We start from the raw sequence: 18303 nt of genomic DNA, 5'->3' as shown, positions 1-18303 counted from the left end.
TAATAATGAATATGCAAAGCAAGCTATACACAATACAGTTTCTCTCACTGGCTGGTGACTGATACACAGCCAGTCCCCGAGCAGCAATCGCGGAACATGAAACTTGCGCATTTTGTGGAACTCCCCAAAAAAAGACCAAACGCATGGAAAAGTCTGAACTCCCAGAAGAAAAAGAATCCATGCCTGCCCAGCCAACCCCCATTCATAAACTGAGCACAATGTCTATGGTATGGAATATTTCCACTGGCCAGCTTGGGCTCGCTGCCTGGCTGTGCTCCCTCCCAGCTCCTGTACACCTCCTCATTAGCTGAATATGAGAAACTGCAAATAGTCCTTGATTTCATAGCAACAACTAAAAAAATCAGTGCTATCAACATTCTTCTTGTCCTAAATCCAAAACACAGCAGCTACTGGGAGGAAAATTAACTCTATCCCAGTCAAAACCAGGACACTTCTCCTCTGACAGACTGTAACAAGAGCTTTTCAGTTCAAATGTATACAAATTTAATGTAACAGAACTGTGTTAAAACCCAAGCTTCCCTGCACAGCCCTAATTTTTCTTCTTGTGCATAAACACAATAGCACACAGTTGCACAATAGGCAACATAGGACAAACTTTTTACAAGCTTGGTAACAGACAATCCACTAATATAATTTTAAATATTTCCATACTCTACCCTCTGTCTTCAAAAGACATCAACCATGGCTGTTTAGTATCTTCATCAATGACATAGACACTGGGATAAAATCATAGAATCATAGGCTGGAAAAGACCTCTAAGATCATCAAGTCCAGCCATCCACCCAACACCACACCATGCCTGCTAAACCGTATCCCGAAGTGCCACATCTACACGTTTTTTGAACATCTCCAGGGATGTGGACTCAACCACCTCCCTGGGCAGCCTGTTCCAATGTCTGACTGCTCTTTCAGTAAAGAAATTTTTCCTAATATCCAGTCTGAACTTCCCCTGGTGCAGCTTGAGGCCATTGCCTCTCGTCCTATTGCTAGTTACCTGGGAGAAGAGACCAATGCCTGCCTCACCACAACCTCCTTTCAGGTAGTTGTAGAGAGCAATAAGGTTCCCCCTCAGCCTCCTCTTCTCCAGGTTAAACAGCCCCAGCTTCCTCAGCAGCTCCTCATAACACTTGTTCTCTAGACCCCTCACCAGCCTCGTTGCCCTTCTCTGGACACGCTCCAGCACCTCAATGTCCTTCTTTTAGTGAGGGGCCCAAAACTGAACACAGTACTCCAGGTGCGGCCTCAACAGCACCGAGTATAGAGGCACAATCACCTCCCCTACTCCTGCTGGTCACACTATTCCTGATACAAGCCAGGATGCCGTTGGCCTTCTTGGCCACCTGGGCACACTGCTGGCTCATGTTGACCAACACCCCCAGGTCCTTTTCCGCCAGCCAGCTTTCCAGCCACTCCTCCCCAAGCCTGTGGCATTGCCTGGGGTTGCTGTGACCACAGTGCAGGACCCGGCATTTGGCCTTGTTGAAACTCATACAGTTGGCCTTGGCCCATCAATTCAGCCTGTCCGGATCCCTCTGCAGAGCCTTCCTACCCTCAAGCAGACCGACACTCCCACCCAACTTGGTGTTATCTGCAAAAAAATACGGAATGCTTCACGAATTTGTGTCAAAGGCTGCAGATGACACCAAGCTGAGAGGTGCAGTCAACATGCCTGAAGGACAGGATGCCATCCAGAGGGACCTGGGCAAGCTGGAGAGGTGGGCCTGCGTGAACCTCAAGAAGTTCAACAATGCCAAGTACAAGGTCCTGCACCTGGGTCAGAGCAACCCCTGCTATCAATATAGGCTGAGGGATGAATGGATTGAGAGCAGCCCTGAGGAAAAGGACTTGGGGGTACTTCAGGATGAAAAGCTGGACAGGAGCCGACAATGTGTGCTTGCAGCCCAGAAGGCCAACTGAGTCTTTGGCTGCACCAAAAGCAGCATGGCCAGCAGGTCGAGGGAGGTGATTCTGCCCCTCTGCTCTGCTCTGGTGAGACCCCACCTGGAGTCCTGTGTCCAGCTCAGGAGCCCTCAGCAGAGGAAAGACATTGACCTGTTGGAGCAGGGCCAGAGGAGGGACACAAAAATGATCAGAGGGAAGGAGCCACTAAAATTGTCATGGGATAGAGCACCTTTTATGAGTGAAGACTAAATTGGCATGTTTTGTTTCCTCTAAGGGACGGGGGGGGAAGGACAATTATGGCTTCTTTCCATGAATAGATATAGGGACTATACTAAAGATCAAGCAGGAGAACTAAGTTAAAGCCTAACACTAACTTCTTAGTACAAGCTGTCCAAGATTAAGTTTAGGGAATTCATTAGGGTCAAAACCAAGGTACATCTCATCTGTAAAATAGAACAAGTCAATATTAATACAAGATTCTCAATATACGTCGACAAGTGCACCAGTTACATGTCTCATTTCTAATACAGGGAGAGTATGCATTAGTCACCATTTGAACACTTCATATAAACACATCCAATTCCAGAACCACGATTGTTGCTATTGTTCTTAAAGAGCTTTCAGAAAAACAAAATTTAGCACTCAAAAATCCAGCTTCTGAGCTGCACTGCAGGGTTTTGTAGGCTGAAGGAGTATTTATGCAGTTCTGATTCTTACAGAATTGTCTGGTTTCCTGGTAAGTAGTACCGCTGCTCATAGAACGTGTACAGCTGGTGAAAGGTATCAAATAAATTTGGAAATGCTTGGGAAATCCATGAAGCTTTATCCAAGGCATTTCAGGAAGCAGTCTGCAATGCCCATTTCTGGATAGCCACCTACTCCCTTCTCCTGTATGCTAATATTTGGAAACTTAGAAGCGTAACAACAACAACAACTATCAACTAGGGGGCCAAGAATGGATTCTAGCCACAGCAGACACTGGCTGCTCCTACTGAAAAACAAAAACACAACCCCCAAACATTAGAGAGACAGGTATGCTCAAATTTGAGTTTAACTGAAGTATTACCATTGGAAATACTAAATCGGGGGAGAACTGTTCGATTTAATCATTTTCGTTCTCAAAATTGGTCTGCTTGGGTCAAAGAGCTATGAAATACAACTCCTTATTACTTCAGTGATTCAATCTTCTGTCTTGCAGAGTCCACTAGAACATTGCTGCTTTAAGCTAACAATTCCACCAATTTAGCAACTCCCTAAGCTCCAGAACATGCAGTGGCTTTAACGCCAGCCTGTTCAGCCTGGTTTGGCTGTTAAAACCATCCTGAGTATTGCTTTAAAGCAACATCTTTCAAGAAGCACTCACTTTACTGAAGGTCTAGAGACTTTTGTTGTGACTGCCCACACTGATAGCTTACTAAGCAATTACCTATCATGTTATTTTATAGAGAAATGGCAACAGATTCAACCAGAGAAGTGATTCAGATTTTTTTCTTTTCCCTCCCAGAAAACTGGCTACCTGTCATATCAGGACAGAATTTGGAATCTGTTTGTAACTGAGCAATCACAATCACAGCCAGCAAAACATCCACACACCCTCCTCCTAGCTGTTCTTTAAACGATACCAAAAGTAATCATAATTGGGGGGGGGGGGGGGGGGTTGGGTGGGTGTGCGTGCGTGCGCGTGCAAGAAATGGGTGTGCACACCCACTTGCGCCATGCACAGAACTTGATACTTCCAGTAGCTTTGTGCTTCTGGAGGGCAATTAGTAAGGTATCAAACTCAGTCTTCTACCATCCATTAAGACGTGAACTGTAAAAGAAAGGTGAGGAAAACACAAACAGAGTGAAAGCCACAATCAATGATCAGACAGCCTGGCCAAAACTCATTTAGAAAAGGGCAAAGAAAAAAAACTTAAAATAAATTTCAAATAATATCACAGACTACAAACCTCTTTCAGTTTATCTTAGACAAGCCTAAAGGACAAGTAAACCGGTCACAGAAATCACAAGTCATTTTATAGAAAAATAACTAAAGTTTACATATGACCTAAAGTGAACGGAGCAAATATTTACAAATTTTACTCCTGAGAGACAGGGGCATGTTGAAGTCAGATGATGCCACTACCGACCATAAGAGATATTTGCATAGCCCTTCCACCCTCCAATCCCTCCAAAATCAACCCTCTGCTCTAGTTCAGTTATAGCCGTTTCTCCTACGAATTAGAAGCAGATATATATGAGAGAGAAAATAATTATCACAGCCTTTAGCCTGCAGAGTTATTTTTTGTGGTAACTTGTTTCTCACTCAGTTTAAGTCTCAGATACTCTCCCCTGAACATGTACTTTTTAAAGCCAATAAAGTCCAGTTTTTAAATAAGAGCATTTGTTGATACATTTGAACTGTAATATTATAGGGACAGAGTAGCATTTTAACTCCCTTCATAGAGGGAAGAGAATGGTATGCAGATGTGCGGTAGCTATTCATCTTCTATCCACTAGAACATGCTACGTAATTTTTATTTAACAGATACTACCTATTTAAATTCGGCAATGAACTAACTGAGATATAAACTTGTATGATTACACGTGATTTAGGTTTGTTCAACTTTTAACAGTCAATTGAAAAAAAATCAGTAGTACTGCAAGTCAATCACATGACTGATACAGCAATGTTATAAAAATCACAAGATTGGCACCGGAGTGCAACAATAGAATAACTAACCAACTGTTACAAATCAATGCCTATATTGTAAAGTTTTTGCAGGCAGGGAGGAAAAAGGATGGGAAGAACAACGAGATACCTATTTCTTGTTCAAAAGACAAATAAAGGCTACTGCTCCATTTTTTGTTACCATCTAAGAAACCAAACTGTTAACAACCACCTACATTTGTTGAAATCACACAAAAAAGTTGCTCAAGTGCGGAAAAAAAGCCTCTTAAGTAAAGAACATAATTAACTAAAATATCCATATATTTTTAAGACATACATATACTTCAACACTTCAACAGTGCAATCATTCCGCTTAAAAAACAAAACAACCAAACCATCCAACACAAAAGTATTTCAGCAATTTGGAAGACTTGCATTCTGCCACATTTATACACATTTAGAAAAGCACCACTTTTTTCCCTTCCAAGTATAGAAACTCAATTGTATTATAAAAGCAATTTTGACATTCTTACCAAAGGCACAAAATGATTCAAGTATCCATTCACAGTTCTCACCTTACAAGGGAGGGCTTGAAAATAAAGAAATCCCATACCTGTATGTGGGGCCATGAGGCTTCTAGAGTTGGTTCATCTTCTTCTGGATCAAAATCCGGGTTATCACTAGGTGGAAGTGTTCTGAAAATATTAGAACTAATCTGCAAGAGGAAAAAAAATATTTAATTGTATGTTTTAATTGTATACATAAAAATGTAATTTTTATGCTTCCACAGGCCACGCTCAGCGAGGTACTGCTTTTAGCCTAAAATTACATGAAAAAAACCAGCTTAAAAAAACCCCACACAATAATAACTTTATTTTTTCAAAACTACCAAATCCAAACAGCCAGAAGTCTGAAACGTGCCAACAAAAATAATAAGAATGATAATAAGAATGTAATTTTTGTCTCAGCTGTTCTACAGGCTTGTAGCTAGACATGGTCAAAATTTTTCTCTGAAACTATGAAAATTAAAAGAAAATTTCAGTTTCCCCTTATAAATACCATTTTTTAACTATGTGAAATCGAGAGCTGAGGTTTTTTATAAAACATCAACTACAGTATGACTAACTTCTTTACTCCAATGGTGACGGAGCACTGGAACAGGCTGCCCAGGGAGGTTGTGGAGTCTCCTTCTCTGGAGATATTCAAGACCTGCCTGGACAAGGTCCTCTGCAGCCTGCTGTAGGTGACCCTGCTTCGGCAGGGGGGGTTGGACCAGATGACCCACAGAGGCCCCTTCCAACCCCTACCATTCCGTGATTCTGTAACCAATTGTGATTTAAACTGAGCTCTCTTCACACACAAGGCAGCCAGTCCCAAAAATATATCTAATTTTAGAGTTCTTCACTTAATTTCAAGATATTTCTCACTTTAAAGAACTGAAGAAGCCTTTACAATTTTGCACCTTCCAGAATTTTAAGATGCCTCAATGTTCTGGAAAGTCAGAAATAAATAACAATTGTAGCTTTTTCATTTAACACAGACTAACTCAGAAAAAAACTAAGATAAATAGCTACCAAATTACCCTAAGTATGATCTAGTCATATCAAATAAAATTCAAAATGGCAGCTCAAAAGGTTTCTTCAGGGATTTTTGAAGTATATAGAAGTCTGGATAAAACACCAATCTTTCAGATGTCAAAAGAAAAATAAATGTCATCTCTTCTGCCAGATGTAACATACTGGATTTTAAATCTCTTTAGCATGAACAAAAGAGAACATTGTTAATTTTGTTTCTGCATTTTCTACTGTTTTTTCAGGAACATGTTTAGCCCAACTTTTCCAGTCATCTTTCAGACTCTGAAGTCTTTTCGATCAAATCTGCTTCAAACAGCTGCTAACCACCCAAGCCTACCAAAAACATAAGAAAGAATGTTTGACGGTTTTCAGCAAATGCTACTGCACAGCTTCCATAGAGTCTCCAAGGTGTTTCAAGAATCTTGCAAGAGGACTTTAAAAGATCCTGCAGTCACCCAGCTGGCTCTGCATAAAAGAATCCGCTGCCTCATTAAACCAGATATAAAGCCATTGCGTAAACTGACTTTTCATTTCCCACAATGCACTTTGTTCGATGACCTGTCACTGTCTCCTGTTGGTACACGGTAAAGCTGCAGGGGCTTCTGCTCTAGAGTAGAAGGGCAATGACGGTCTGTACGGATGGGCACTACAGTAGTCTTTTTTAGTTTACTGCACAGCAGGAAAAAAAAACCAAAACAAAACAGTATAGTTGTTAATGCTGTGAGCACAAGAGAAGGGGGCAGAGAAGGGGGAAACAGGAGTCTGAGAGAATGTGAATTTTAATCAAGCTCAACAACCAAGACTACAATCTTGTTTCTGTTATTTGATATTGTCTACTCTTTTTACGTATTCAACAAAACCATCCAACATACAAATCAGTGCCCTACAGAGACTTCCTTACCTCTGCTTGCAAGTCTTCTGGTAATGACTCTTGAAAATGCATCCTTTTATTTCTAGACACATCTTGCTGAACTGAACCAGTCAACCCTTTAGCACAGAACCTCAGAGTACAGAATGCAAAAGTTTCAAGTCCAAAACAAAGGTACTAACTACTGAACATACTTCTATAGCAGAAACAAATAGCAAACTTCTCCGCCAGATCTTTAGAAAACTAATTGTCTGATTTTCAGAGTATTCAGTGCTTTTACTAGCATTACTGGTCTCCTGAGAACAGATGAAACTTAGAACAAACTGTGTATCATTTTTATGTACTAGCCTGCCTCCCTAAATAACTGGTTCATTTACTTTATTATGTTTGAAATACTTTTGCTTCCCCGTCTCATTTGCTTCTTTCTAATGTCTTGCTAATAGTATTCATCAAAAATGTGGTTTGGGTTAAAACCCTTACTGTTTTTCTATGGGCAAATTCTTCTCTATATCCTCTCATATTATTTAAAACATCCTTTTTCCTTCATAAGTGGGGTCTTATCCCAAAACTGTGATTTGAGAAACACAAATCATAAAAGGCTTTTACAGCTGGAACAGTCTCCAGAGAAACACAGCATTAGCTTTCTAAATTAAATCTCAGAAAGTTTTGTGAAAGTGACATCTTAAAATGTGCCACTTAAGGTATTAAGATACAGCAGTTATATAAAAAAAATACCAACCAAAAACAGAGAAGGAAAAGAAAAAGAAAAAGGAAGTCCCTTAATGTCTGTGTACTTCCCAAGGAGGTAAGCCTTTGGAGAGATACTAGGTTCAACTCCAATTTTTGAGCGTACAGATAGGGGTACTTGATGTTTTTTGAAATTCTGAATTCACAGCTTGTGCAAGCTGCTAGGCTAATCTCATTGACATTGGATTTTTACATGCTGGTGGGGAGGCTGGCAGGCACAAGGAAATGGAGAAGTAATGTGTACTGGAGAGACATTTCTGTTATGCTCCCAAACCTTATAAAGGCTAGAGCTTTACAACTTCCCAGGAAGTTGTAAAACTTAAAATATTCCCAATGCCAAACCATAATTTGCTGTTAGATTCAGAGTACTGTCAGTTGAGAATTTCCAAACAGAGAAGACACTAATTTTAGATGACCTAGAAAGGAGGTGCACAGACCATTGTGCTATCCCTTCAAAACTATTTGTAAGCAAAATTATTCCTCAGTTCCTAATTAAAAGGCTTTGGCAAAGGAATTATAGGAAAATCGGGTTGCCTGGGACACCAAAAAGATAGCCTACAGGAGATGCCCTCCACATCTGCCTACACAAAAAGATTTATATTTTTTCATGATCTTGTTCCTTCCCTGGTGTTTTGAAAAGACATTGGTATGATGTCGACCAGTGCTCCCTACCTCAGGATCCAAGCAGAGCAGGGACAACTACACAAGCCATGACTGTGTGGTACTGGCCCAGCAGCTATCATGGTAAAAGAGACCATGTGAAGGGAAGGAATGCTAGGAGACCTCCTCACCTGCACAGACCCTGCCTATGCACTGGTCACGAACAACATTTTTTTCCCCTTGGTATCTGTAAGGGATTGTTGACTTTGCCTCCCCAAGACTCTGGTGACTCCAAGAAAACTGGACTGCTTCCTCCGCAAGACAGAGGAAAAAGGTCCCAAGCCTAGAGAAGGACAAGGGGCTCTGGAAAGAAATTAGCTCTGCTTCTGCCACTGATGTCACTCTGGCTTTTTTCAGGGAATTTTCACAGTCTGTTCATGCTTCACTACCAGGCAGGTGGTAGTTGGGTTTCATTAAGGCCGATTTGTACTTTTTCGTCTCAAAAACACTATCCTTCAAACTCTGTGAAAAACTCAAATGCTTTTTCTTTTAATATAGTAACACTGAAGAGTCTGAAAAAAATCAAAAAATAAAAATAAATATCTTTTAAATCTCATAGATGTTTTGCTACAAAGAAAGGCCTCAAGTCTAGTACACATGTTGTTTGGAGAGAGACACCCATCCAGAATTCTTTCTGAAAGCTGGTACTTAGTCCTAATTCACAGCAAAGACCTTTTCTTTTGCCAGTTGCCAGGGAGACTAGAAATACTATTCAGGCTTGGAGGGATCTTTTGTCTCAAGCTCTGAAAAAGCTCTCACTGAGCATTTAAGGCCTTCTTCATTTTCTGTCATTTTAGGGGAGAAAAGGAGATGGAAATTTGTTATGGAAGGAAAAACAAGCATCCACAGAGTCTAATTATTTGCACAACAACAATAACCTCAAAAGAACAGCTCAACAACACCTTATCTCCAAGAAAAGAAAACAACTCCAAGATAAAAGAAAATCTCCCTTCAACAAGTACGATGCGCTAGTTCGTATACTCTTTCTTCTAACAAGAGGCTACAGAGGGCACACAGAGTAACAAAATACTGCAGGGATTCAGGCTTGCTGCCACCAGCAGCGAAAATAAAAGTCAAAGTAGAGGTGGACATACTCTGTCCTTTATTTTCTTGTGTAAAAAACATTTAGGACAGAAACACAGATCCTTTAAAACCAAAACTACACAAAAAACCCCAGTGTCCTAGATCTTTTGTAAAACTTGATAATCATCTAGTGAAACAGCCAAAATGATTAAAAGGGTTTCAATAATCCTAGCCCTTCAATATAATGGAAAAATGTCTGTGCTTATTTGTATTAAAGATCTGATCTTCCATATCAGTTGCTCACAGAAAAATACCAAAACCAAAAATTACCAAAAAAAAATCCCAAACAAAACCTTAAGAAAAAATAGCTTGCACTGCACAGAAAACTGCAAAAGCCATAGGCTGTATGTTTGAACTGGTCTGCTTACATTCCTGATAACTACTTTTAAAGTCAGCATTGTGCCTATGTAAACCTAACCGAAGTTTAGAGAACCATTAGCCTAAATGTATGACCACTAAACACATTCTTTTTACATTTCAAATTTATAGAAAAAACAATTTTGCCAATAATCTGAAACGTTGTAAACGTCCTTCAGTTGCATTCCCTGCATGTGAAGTACAGGCACATCTAAATTGCTTATGTAGCATTTGAAAATGCATATAAAAAACCTAGGAAAGTCAGCAGATAATTACCACAAATATTTCGTGGCTTATTCAAGAAGCCATTTGTAGAAATTGCACAGTACAAGTCATTCTGTGGTTTACAGCTCCAGCAAACCACTTAGACTACTCTAGCACAGCTCTCCAAGACAAAACCAGTAACAAACAGCTGTATAAAGTATTTACAAAGTCAAGTTGCTTTCTTACACTGATAAACCTTTCTGTTGACACTAGTACCAGCAACAATCTTTACCACAAAACTTTAGCCTGTCACTCCACTGCCATTCTTAAACAAAGACAGCAGCACCAAAATATTTCTGTTTTCTGAATAAGAACAACTTCAAAACTTAACCAGAATGCAAGCATCTGCGCCATATACTGGTTTTTTCATTTTAATTAACCTGAATGCAACATATTTCCGCTAATAATTAAAAGTTACAAGTTGTTTGATTTTACAAGCCTTTCTAAATAATCTTGTAAGCCAAGTTATCATTAACGAATTATATTTTATAAGCAGAATAATTTAAGGTATTTTATGAAAATTCAAAATGTAACAAGCATTCTACTTACCATTTTCACTATGTCAGCATAAGCTGATTCAACAATCACTCCACGATTTGTTGAAACATATTCAACCAGTTCATTCAGTGTTGCTCTCTTAATTTCTTTGCTTTTCAGGTCTGAAACAGAGTCCATGAAATCAAAGAGTACACAGCACTGTTGCAACTTCTGACAAAAGAGATCTTGCTGTTCATTGAAGGTGGCATCTATGAAAGAAAAAAAAAAAAGAAATCAAACCAACACTTAAGGGTTTAGAAGCAAACTCAGGATTTCTAAATCTATTTCGGTGACTAAAATTTGCATAGCTATCAGGTTTTTATTATGGGGAACAGTATGCTCTATAGTCAGCAAGTTAATAAGCAATATTGTCAAAGCTGAAAATATCTGTTTAAGTATGTTAGAATGAAAGATCCAAAGATCCTCCATTCACAACTTGTGTTTTATACAACAAATAATGAATAAATATGCAGCATTAAATATATTTGTGGAAAACAAGTTCCTGAATTAACTTTATTTTGAACACAAGACATTAATTAGTATCAGCTCTCCCTCATGAAAAGTCATATACAGAAGCAGTGCATCATGTTAACCTTTCATTCATCCGATTTGTCTCATTCTGTTCCCTAATCCTTTATTATGTAACCTGCTTAAAAGCTGTAAAATCTGCTTTGAAGGAACCTTGTCTTTTTACCCCAATGCAAAATACTTCACATACTTTTGACATCATGTGATGAATGTTTCTCTGAAGAATCAACTCCAATATTCCAAAAAGGATTAATCCTGAATTTTCATGCTTTGGTTTAAAAAAATTCATTACAATCTCCATCATGTAAGGTTTTCCAACTTTTTTGGCCTACTAAGACAATGTGTTTGGCTATGACTTGCATTTTTATTTTGGAATGCAGTTTCTCCATAAACTGATAAGCAAAATTCCTCCATTAGTATTTCACTTCAGCTCTAAAAAAGATGGATTATAAAGTACTGTATATTTCAAAAATTTAATACATCCTTAAAATATTGTAACTGTTCAAAAGTTGCATGATCACAACAAAAGCAGCCACAGTTTTAACTGAGAAATTGGTTTGGTGTGCCCTTCATTCTTGCTTTTATTTGTTTGTTGGGGTTCTAAGCCACTCCAGCAACATAGGTTCACCTCATCTATCAGTCAGTTGGGATTTCACTTGTCCTGCTGAAAAATCTTTATTTACAATTTTATCTGCGAATAAGGAATGCTCTCCCCCGAAGAACTTTCAAGACCTGTCTATAGCCAGACTACTAATTCCTTAGCTCCATTCATTCACTGCACTATTGATATTAGCACTGCTGTTTCATCATAAGGAAATTATCAAGACAAGAAAAAGGCAATTACTTTGTAACACTGAGTATTGAAAATCTTAAGTCTCACTTCAAAATTTGAACAAATCGCAGAGATCACATGCTTGTCTTTATCATTTCAGGATTATTCTCATTAAATGAACTTCATTTTAAGTTCGTAAGTTTAACTCCTCAAACACTCTTTGATAATGCCAGTTCCTCAAGTTTCTTATCAAAACACCCTACATTCAGTGGCTGGAACAACAACAGTCAACAGTGATTTTAATATTCAATGATTATCTGATAGAATTATTTCATTTCCATAAGCAAAAAGTAATTGCTAAAATGGAATGAAACGCCTCCACTGTAATCCCAACTGCTCACTCTACCCTGAAAGTTCAAACACCAGAGTACTGTATTGTATTCCCCCTTTCCCCCTCCCCATCTGACAGTTATGATCTTATTAACTGAGCATAAAAACTTCAGTGAGCTTTTGAAAAAGCTAGCAATTACTACTCCCTCATACAGAACAATTCATACTTCTGCAATTTTTACTTTTTTTTTTAATAAAAATCTCACAAAATGCTTATTTCACTCAGATAACTACAAAGACGTGAATTGTTACACTCTGCAAAATAATGAACATCAGCTGTAAAAACATTCGTAAGTTACATAACATTTCAGCTCAGATCTTCTAATATTCTACAGTGGATTGCATGAGTAAGTATTGTATCATAGCAACAAGGCAATAACAGTGACACGCTGAGGATAAAATCCAAAAAGCCTAGTTTAAGGAACCAACACAGGGATGACAGCTTTTTTTGACACTAGCCCCAAGACGATAGCCAGACTCAAGCAGGACTGAAACCTACTCTTATTTTTCCTCACTACAAACTTCACTATACTCCAAGCTACAAAAGCTCAGCAGTAAGGCACAGCTAATACAGTGTATTTATTTGATGTTCAATAAAACAAAGTATCATCAAACAAGATTTCCCCAGAAGTTTTAAAAAACAGCAGACAGCATCTAAGTACTCCTAACAGCGGTTAAAACAGACTCTAGACCTCAGGTTAAAAGCAAGTAACAGGACTTCAGACAAAATAAGAAAATAACTTTTTACCTTCCCTAGAATATTAAAGAAATCCCTGCATTAGCCACTTTTAGTTAGACATTAGAGTAACAGAGATCATATCTCTCCTGCCATGCATCACTAGTCCATTTCATTAGCAATCTGATCTATCTCAATTAGACGTGTTTTCTCCTATGAAAAACCTGACCATTAATCTGTTTTGTTACTCTTATCATTTAAAGCAAAACAAAGGAAGTCTTTTCTTCTAAGCATACATCCATTTTCCACACTTATAAGGGGAATCATAAAACAAAGACATCTGCAAGAGATGAAAATTATGTGCAACCATGGTAATAAATAAGGTAACAAGAAAGCCAGTTCTGTTCTATCAGCACTACCTGTCTTCACGTGCTCAATCCCTGTTTGACATATAGCACATTTATCCCAGGAATGTTATGAGAGGTACCATGGGAACCATCAAGCGATTTGGGAAAATTTGTTTGTCAGACAGTATTCTTAACTCTTTAAAGCTTTGTCTTTAACTGTCTTTAACTATCCCAAGTACAACAGAAGCTATACAACTCTACACCACAATAAAATCATATTGCTAAAGTTTATTCCGGTTCTATGAATAAACTGTGCCACCATAATTGCATCAACACCAGAGCTTTTTATTTTTGTAGCTTAACAACCTGTGACAAGACTTTTAAACCAGTTTCAATTTAACATCTATCAAGATTTACACCATACATCTGAAGCTCAAGATAATTACTTTTCTTCAAACACACTAAATACAATGAGGACCACAGAAGATAACGTAGGTTCAAAGAAGACCGTGGATGCTTCAATAAAATAACCTTCTTGACAGGCTGTATTTTTAAGTGGAGGGGTAAAAAAAAGAAAAAAAAAAAAAAGAAAAAAAAAAGAAAAAAGCCTGAATTCTATTACCAGCCTGTCCCTGAATAGCTGCATGTTTTTGGAAAACACACTTTAGGAAAAAAAAAAAGGGGGGGTGGAGATGAAGGAAACAAAACATGAGAAAGCCTAAAGCAGGGAAAAAAGGAGCAAAGGCATTTAATCCTATCTGGAAGAGTGTCAAGACACATACATTAAACCACACCCCAGAAAATGGCCTAGACACCATCTGATCGAGGTTGTCAAAATGCCAGTTGCCTCAACTTTATTTTCTAGAGGCTGCTCAACAGAAGTGTGATTTTGGGAACTCTTTAAATCATCTGTTAAAATTCTTTGAAAGGCTGGTTGTCAGTTGATCTGAGATCCTTGGGAAGGTAGTAATGAGACGTTATGCAGCCACAGAAAGCCAATTCTTAATCAGATATGATGGTGGAAAACCCTAAACACAAAAATTTCCATCCAACACCATAAAAATTATTGTAAATTATGACCCACCATGACTCTTTCTAAGGATATTAATTGCCTCTGGTCATTTCCACAATAGATGGTAAAATGTTTATAACTGAGGCAAATAGTTCATTTGATCCTTGAACCTGAGAATACTGAAATTCTCAACAGACTACTTCTACTATTTAGAAAAACCTGAACATTACAGACAGTAGCCACAACACCAAAGGATAAAAAGTTACAAACAAGTTGACTTGGAAGTTCCTCTTGAACAGAAGTTATTAAACATTAAAACTGCATGATTGTACAGATTTGTCTCTAAAGTGAGTGCTTTCAAATTTATGACATCATCAGTCCAAGTCTAAGCATGGAATATGGAGTTAAAAGATGATTTTTGTCAGGGAGGTCACAAACAAAATATAGATAGGGAAAGAGAGTTCAGAATCACAGAGCTACCTCACTAGTCTATAACTAGAGTCTATAACACCACCTTATCAGGAGCCAGGGGACTACAATGACATCTTCCAACAGTACATTTATCTTGCATGTTTACAGACATTTCTCCTGGAAAGAAAAGATAGATATTTCTCCTTTCTCCACAGAATTGTTTACCCAAGACCTTCTGTACAAAGCCAGAGAACCTAACATAATCCTTGCTTCAGTAGCAGGAATCAGAATCTAAGTCCACAAACACTCCTCTCTCTCAACTATACAAAATGGAAGTTCAAAAAACTTACTTTTCCTGACAATACAAAATAAATCCTCCCAAACATCTGCAAGAAGTTTCCAATTTTATTTTTTTTAAATATCTCTAATTAAACATTTCTATTTTTTCCTGCAAAACCTACCCCAGGAATATGCAGAAGCCAGAGAAACAAGCAAAAAGTTTTCCTCTGACAGCCTCTTAAAGTAGTTCACATACAGCCCTGTCAAACACTTGGAGGACAATGATATTTTGAAATAAAGTCCAGTAAATTGAACTTAGTGGTCAACTCTACACCTTCTACATAATTCCCTGACAAACTGAAATACAGACAAGGATTGATACGTGACAAGGACTGTGCCGTAGTTATGTCATATTCCACAGTGTGAGGTTTAGCATTCAGTCTCTGTTATCCAGTTACATTTAAGCAAGATCTTAGAGATCATTTAAGCAAACAATCTCAGAGATAATTTAAGCAAACTGCACACCCACAAATCCATGGGCCCTGATGGAATGTACCCACAAGTGCTGAGGGAGCTGGCAGATGCCATTACTAAGCCACTCTCCATCATCTTTGAAAGGTCCTGGAGAACAGAAGTGCCTGAGGACTGGAGGAAAGCCAATGTCACGTCAGTCTTCAAAAAGGGCAAGAAGGAGGATCCAGGGAACTACAGGCCACTCAGCCTCACCTCCATCTGTGGAAAAGTGGTGGAACAGCTCGTTCTGGATGTCATTTCTAAGCAAATGAAGGAAAATAAGGTTATCAGGAGTAGCCAACATTGATTCACCAAGTGAAAATCATGCTTGACCACTCAGATAGCCTTCTATGATGGCACGACCAGCTAGGTAGATGAGGGGAGAGCAGTGGATATTGTCTACCTCGACTTCAGCAAGGCTTTCAACACTGTCTCCCATAACATCCTCATAGGGAAGCTCAGGAAGTGTGGGCTGGATGAGGGGACAGCAAGTGGGATTGAGAACTGGCCGAATGGCAGAGCTCAGAGGGTTGTCATCAGCGGCTCCGAGCCTAGTTGGAGGCCCGTAACTAGTGGTGTTCCCCAAGGGTCAGTACTCGGCCCAGTCTTGTTCAACTTTTCATCATTGACCTGTATGAAGGGACAGAGTGTACCCTCAGCAAGTTTGCTGATGACACAAAACTGTGAGGAGTGGTGCATACACCAGAAGACTGTGCTGCCATTCAGCAAGATCTGGACAGGCTGAAGAGTCAGGCAGAGAGGAACCTGATAAAGTTCAACAAGGGCAAGTGTACGGTCCTGCACCCGGGGAGGAATAACCTCATGCAGCAGTACAGGCTCGGGGCTGACCTGCTGGAGAGCAACTCTGTGGAGAAGGACCTGAGAGTGCTGGTGGACAACAGGTTGACCATGAGCCAGCAGTGTGCCTTTGTTGCCATGAAGGCCAACAGGCTCTTGGGGTGCACTGAGTGTGGCCAGCAAGTCTAGGGAGATTCTCCTCCCCCTCTACTCTGCCCTAGTGAGGCCCCATCTGGAGTACCGTGTCCAGTGCTGCGCTCCCTAATTCACAAAAGATGAGGAACTACTGGAGAGAGTCCAGTGGAGGGCTACAAAGATAATTAGGGGACTGGAGCATCTCTCCTATGAGGAAAGGCTGAGGGAGCTGGGCTTGTTTAACCTGAAGAAGAGAAGACTGTGAGGGGACCTAATAAATGCTTATAAATATCTTAAGGGTGGGTGTCAGGAGAATGGGGCATTTGGTTTTGTTTGCTCTTTAGTTTATTTCTTCACATCAGTAAATAATCAACACTGTTGTACAACCTGTTCTTCTCAGAGATAAGTCTGGAAGGGAGTTAGTCTGGTAAATTCTGCCCTAGCCTAAACAAATCAAGCATCGGGAGCCCTGTTTAACCTAAATTTAAGATTTATTTGTGTCCTGGGAGTTCCTTTGTGCATTATTGTTGCAATCTCTCATAGTATCTGAGTGTCAGTGTTTATGTTATAGGCATGGTAAAGCATTGCTAAGAAATGGAGTTTTGATGCAATTGATGTTACAACAGGGGACAGACAGAGTATGTTTCCAGGTTCTCAGAAGTCTACATCTGCAGCAGTGCAAAATAGGTGGCTGACAATGCCAAGGGGAGAGGTCTCTCTCCCCACTACCCCCGTGCCATTTATTCCCCCCTTTCCCTCCTCTGCGCCCAGTCACATCCATCCCTCAACACTGGCTCTGGAACTTCTCAGACTTCCTGCAAGCTGCTTTAACTCAATAACATGGCCATATTAGTGAGGTTAAATGGCTTCTGGAGGGGCCTGATGTGCATCAGCTTTGGCACAAGATTAGTGACAGGAGCAGAAACTCCTCTTTCAGCTGCAGTGCACTGTTAAGTTAGTTCACCATCTTGTTTGGAACCATATCATCTAATTATAATGGTATGAGGTAATGTGTAGGTAGAATTTTTCAGTTAATTTAGCTACTTTTTTGAATAATACATTCTGTTTTTTTGTTTTGGGGTTTTTTTGTTTGGTTGCGTTTTTGGTGGTGTTGTTTTAAATCACTTTAAGCTCCTTTTTAAACAAAAAAGTAGCCCCTGTATAAAATCTCATAGGCCACCTGGCTGTATGGGTAGTCTATAACATTCTCCAGTAACTCTGTACCCGTAAGAGAAGTTCCCACAATTCCAACTTCTGGTAGCTCAACAGCCTGACTGAAACTGGTGGGGCTGCTCAGATGAGCACTCTTGGAGCACCTTAAGTATCCAAGGAATCTCACCATCAGTTTTTTCAGGTTTTCCATATAGCAAAACTTTGCCACCCTAAGGAATAAGTAACATTTCTTAATAGACTAGAGTTGTCAGTTTTCCCCCTGCCCTCTCCATTCAGAGTTCAACAGCGTATATTTTCAAATTACCTGTCTACAGCTGCTGCTGGAACTCTGGAAGGGACTGAGTGAGTTCCTCTGCGTGTTTTCAGTAAATAGAGCTCTGACTTTCCAAGTCAGATAAGGTAGTCAGATAGAACAACATTATATGTATGTATCTTAAAAGTTAACTAGCTCCCTATACAGTAGTAGATTTTTTCCACAACAGAAGGAGTTTTGAAAGACAACCAAGTAGAATAGTATTCTCAAACATCATGCTACAAGGAAATTCATACTACATATAGGAGATAACCAAAACAAAGACTTGGCACAGAATTAAAGTCACAGAAGGG

The 18303-nt window shown here is 39.4% G+C and overlaps 1 protein-coding gene across 2 annotated transcripts in view; it reads right to left on the bottom strand.

Moving 5' to 3' along the window:
• The window catches only part of PPP2R5A (protein phosphatase 2 regulatory subunit B'alpha), a 49077-nt gene that overhangs the window by 17914 nt on the left and 12860 nt on the right, over window positions 1-18303 (bottom strand). For both annotated transcript variants that reach the window (XM_075412953.1, XM_009932835.2), the window contains exons 2-3: window positions 10676-10872; window positions 5187-5288 (exon numbers count right to left, since the gene is read on the bottom strand). In XM_075412953.1, the coding sequence (XP_075269068.1) occupies window positions 5187-5288; window positions 10676-10872 (299 nt within the window). The remainder of the gene's footprint in view (window positions 1-5186; window positions 5289-10675; window positions 10873-18303) is intronic.

This window comes from Opisthocomus hoazin, chromosome 2 (assembly GCF_030867145.1).
Source record: "Opisthocomus hoazin isolate bOpiHoa1 chromosome 2, bOpiHoa1.hap1, whole genome shotgun sequence".
NCBI lineage: Eukaryota > Metazoa > Chordata > Aves > Opisthocomiformes > Opisthocomidae > Opisthocomus > Opisthocomus hoazin.
The sequence above is the reverse complement of the archived record's forward strand: the minus strand, read 5'-3'. Positions and strand labels throughout refer to the sequence as shown.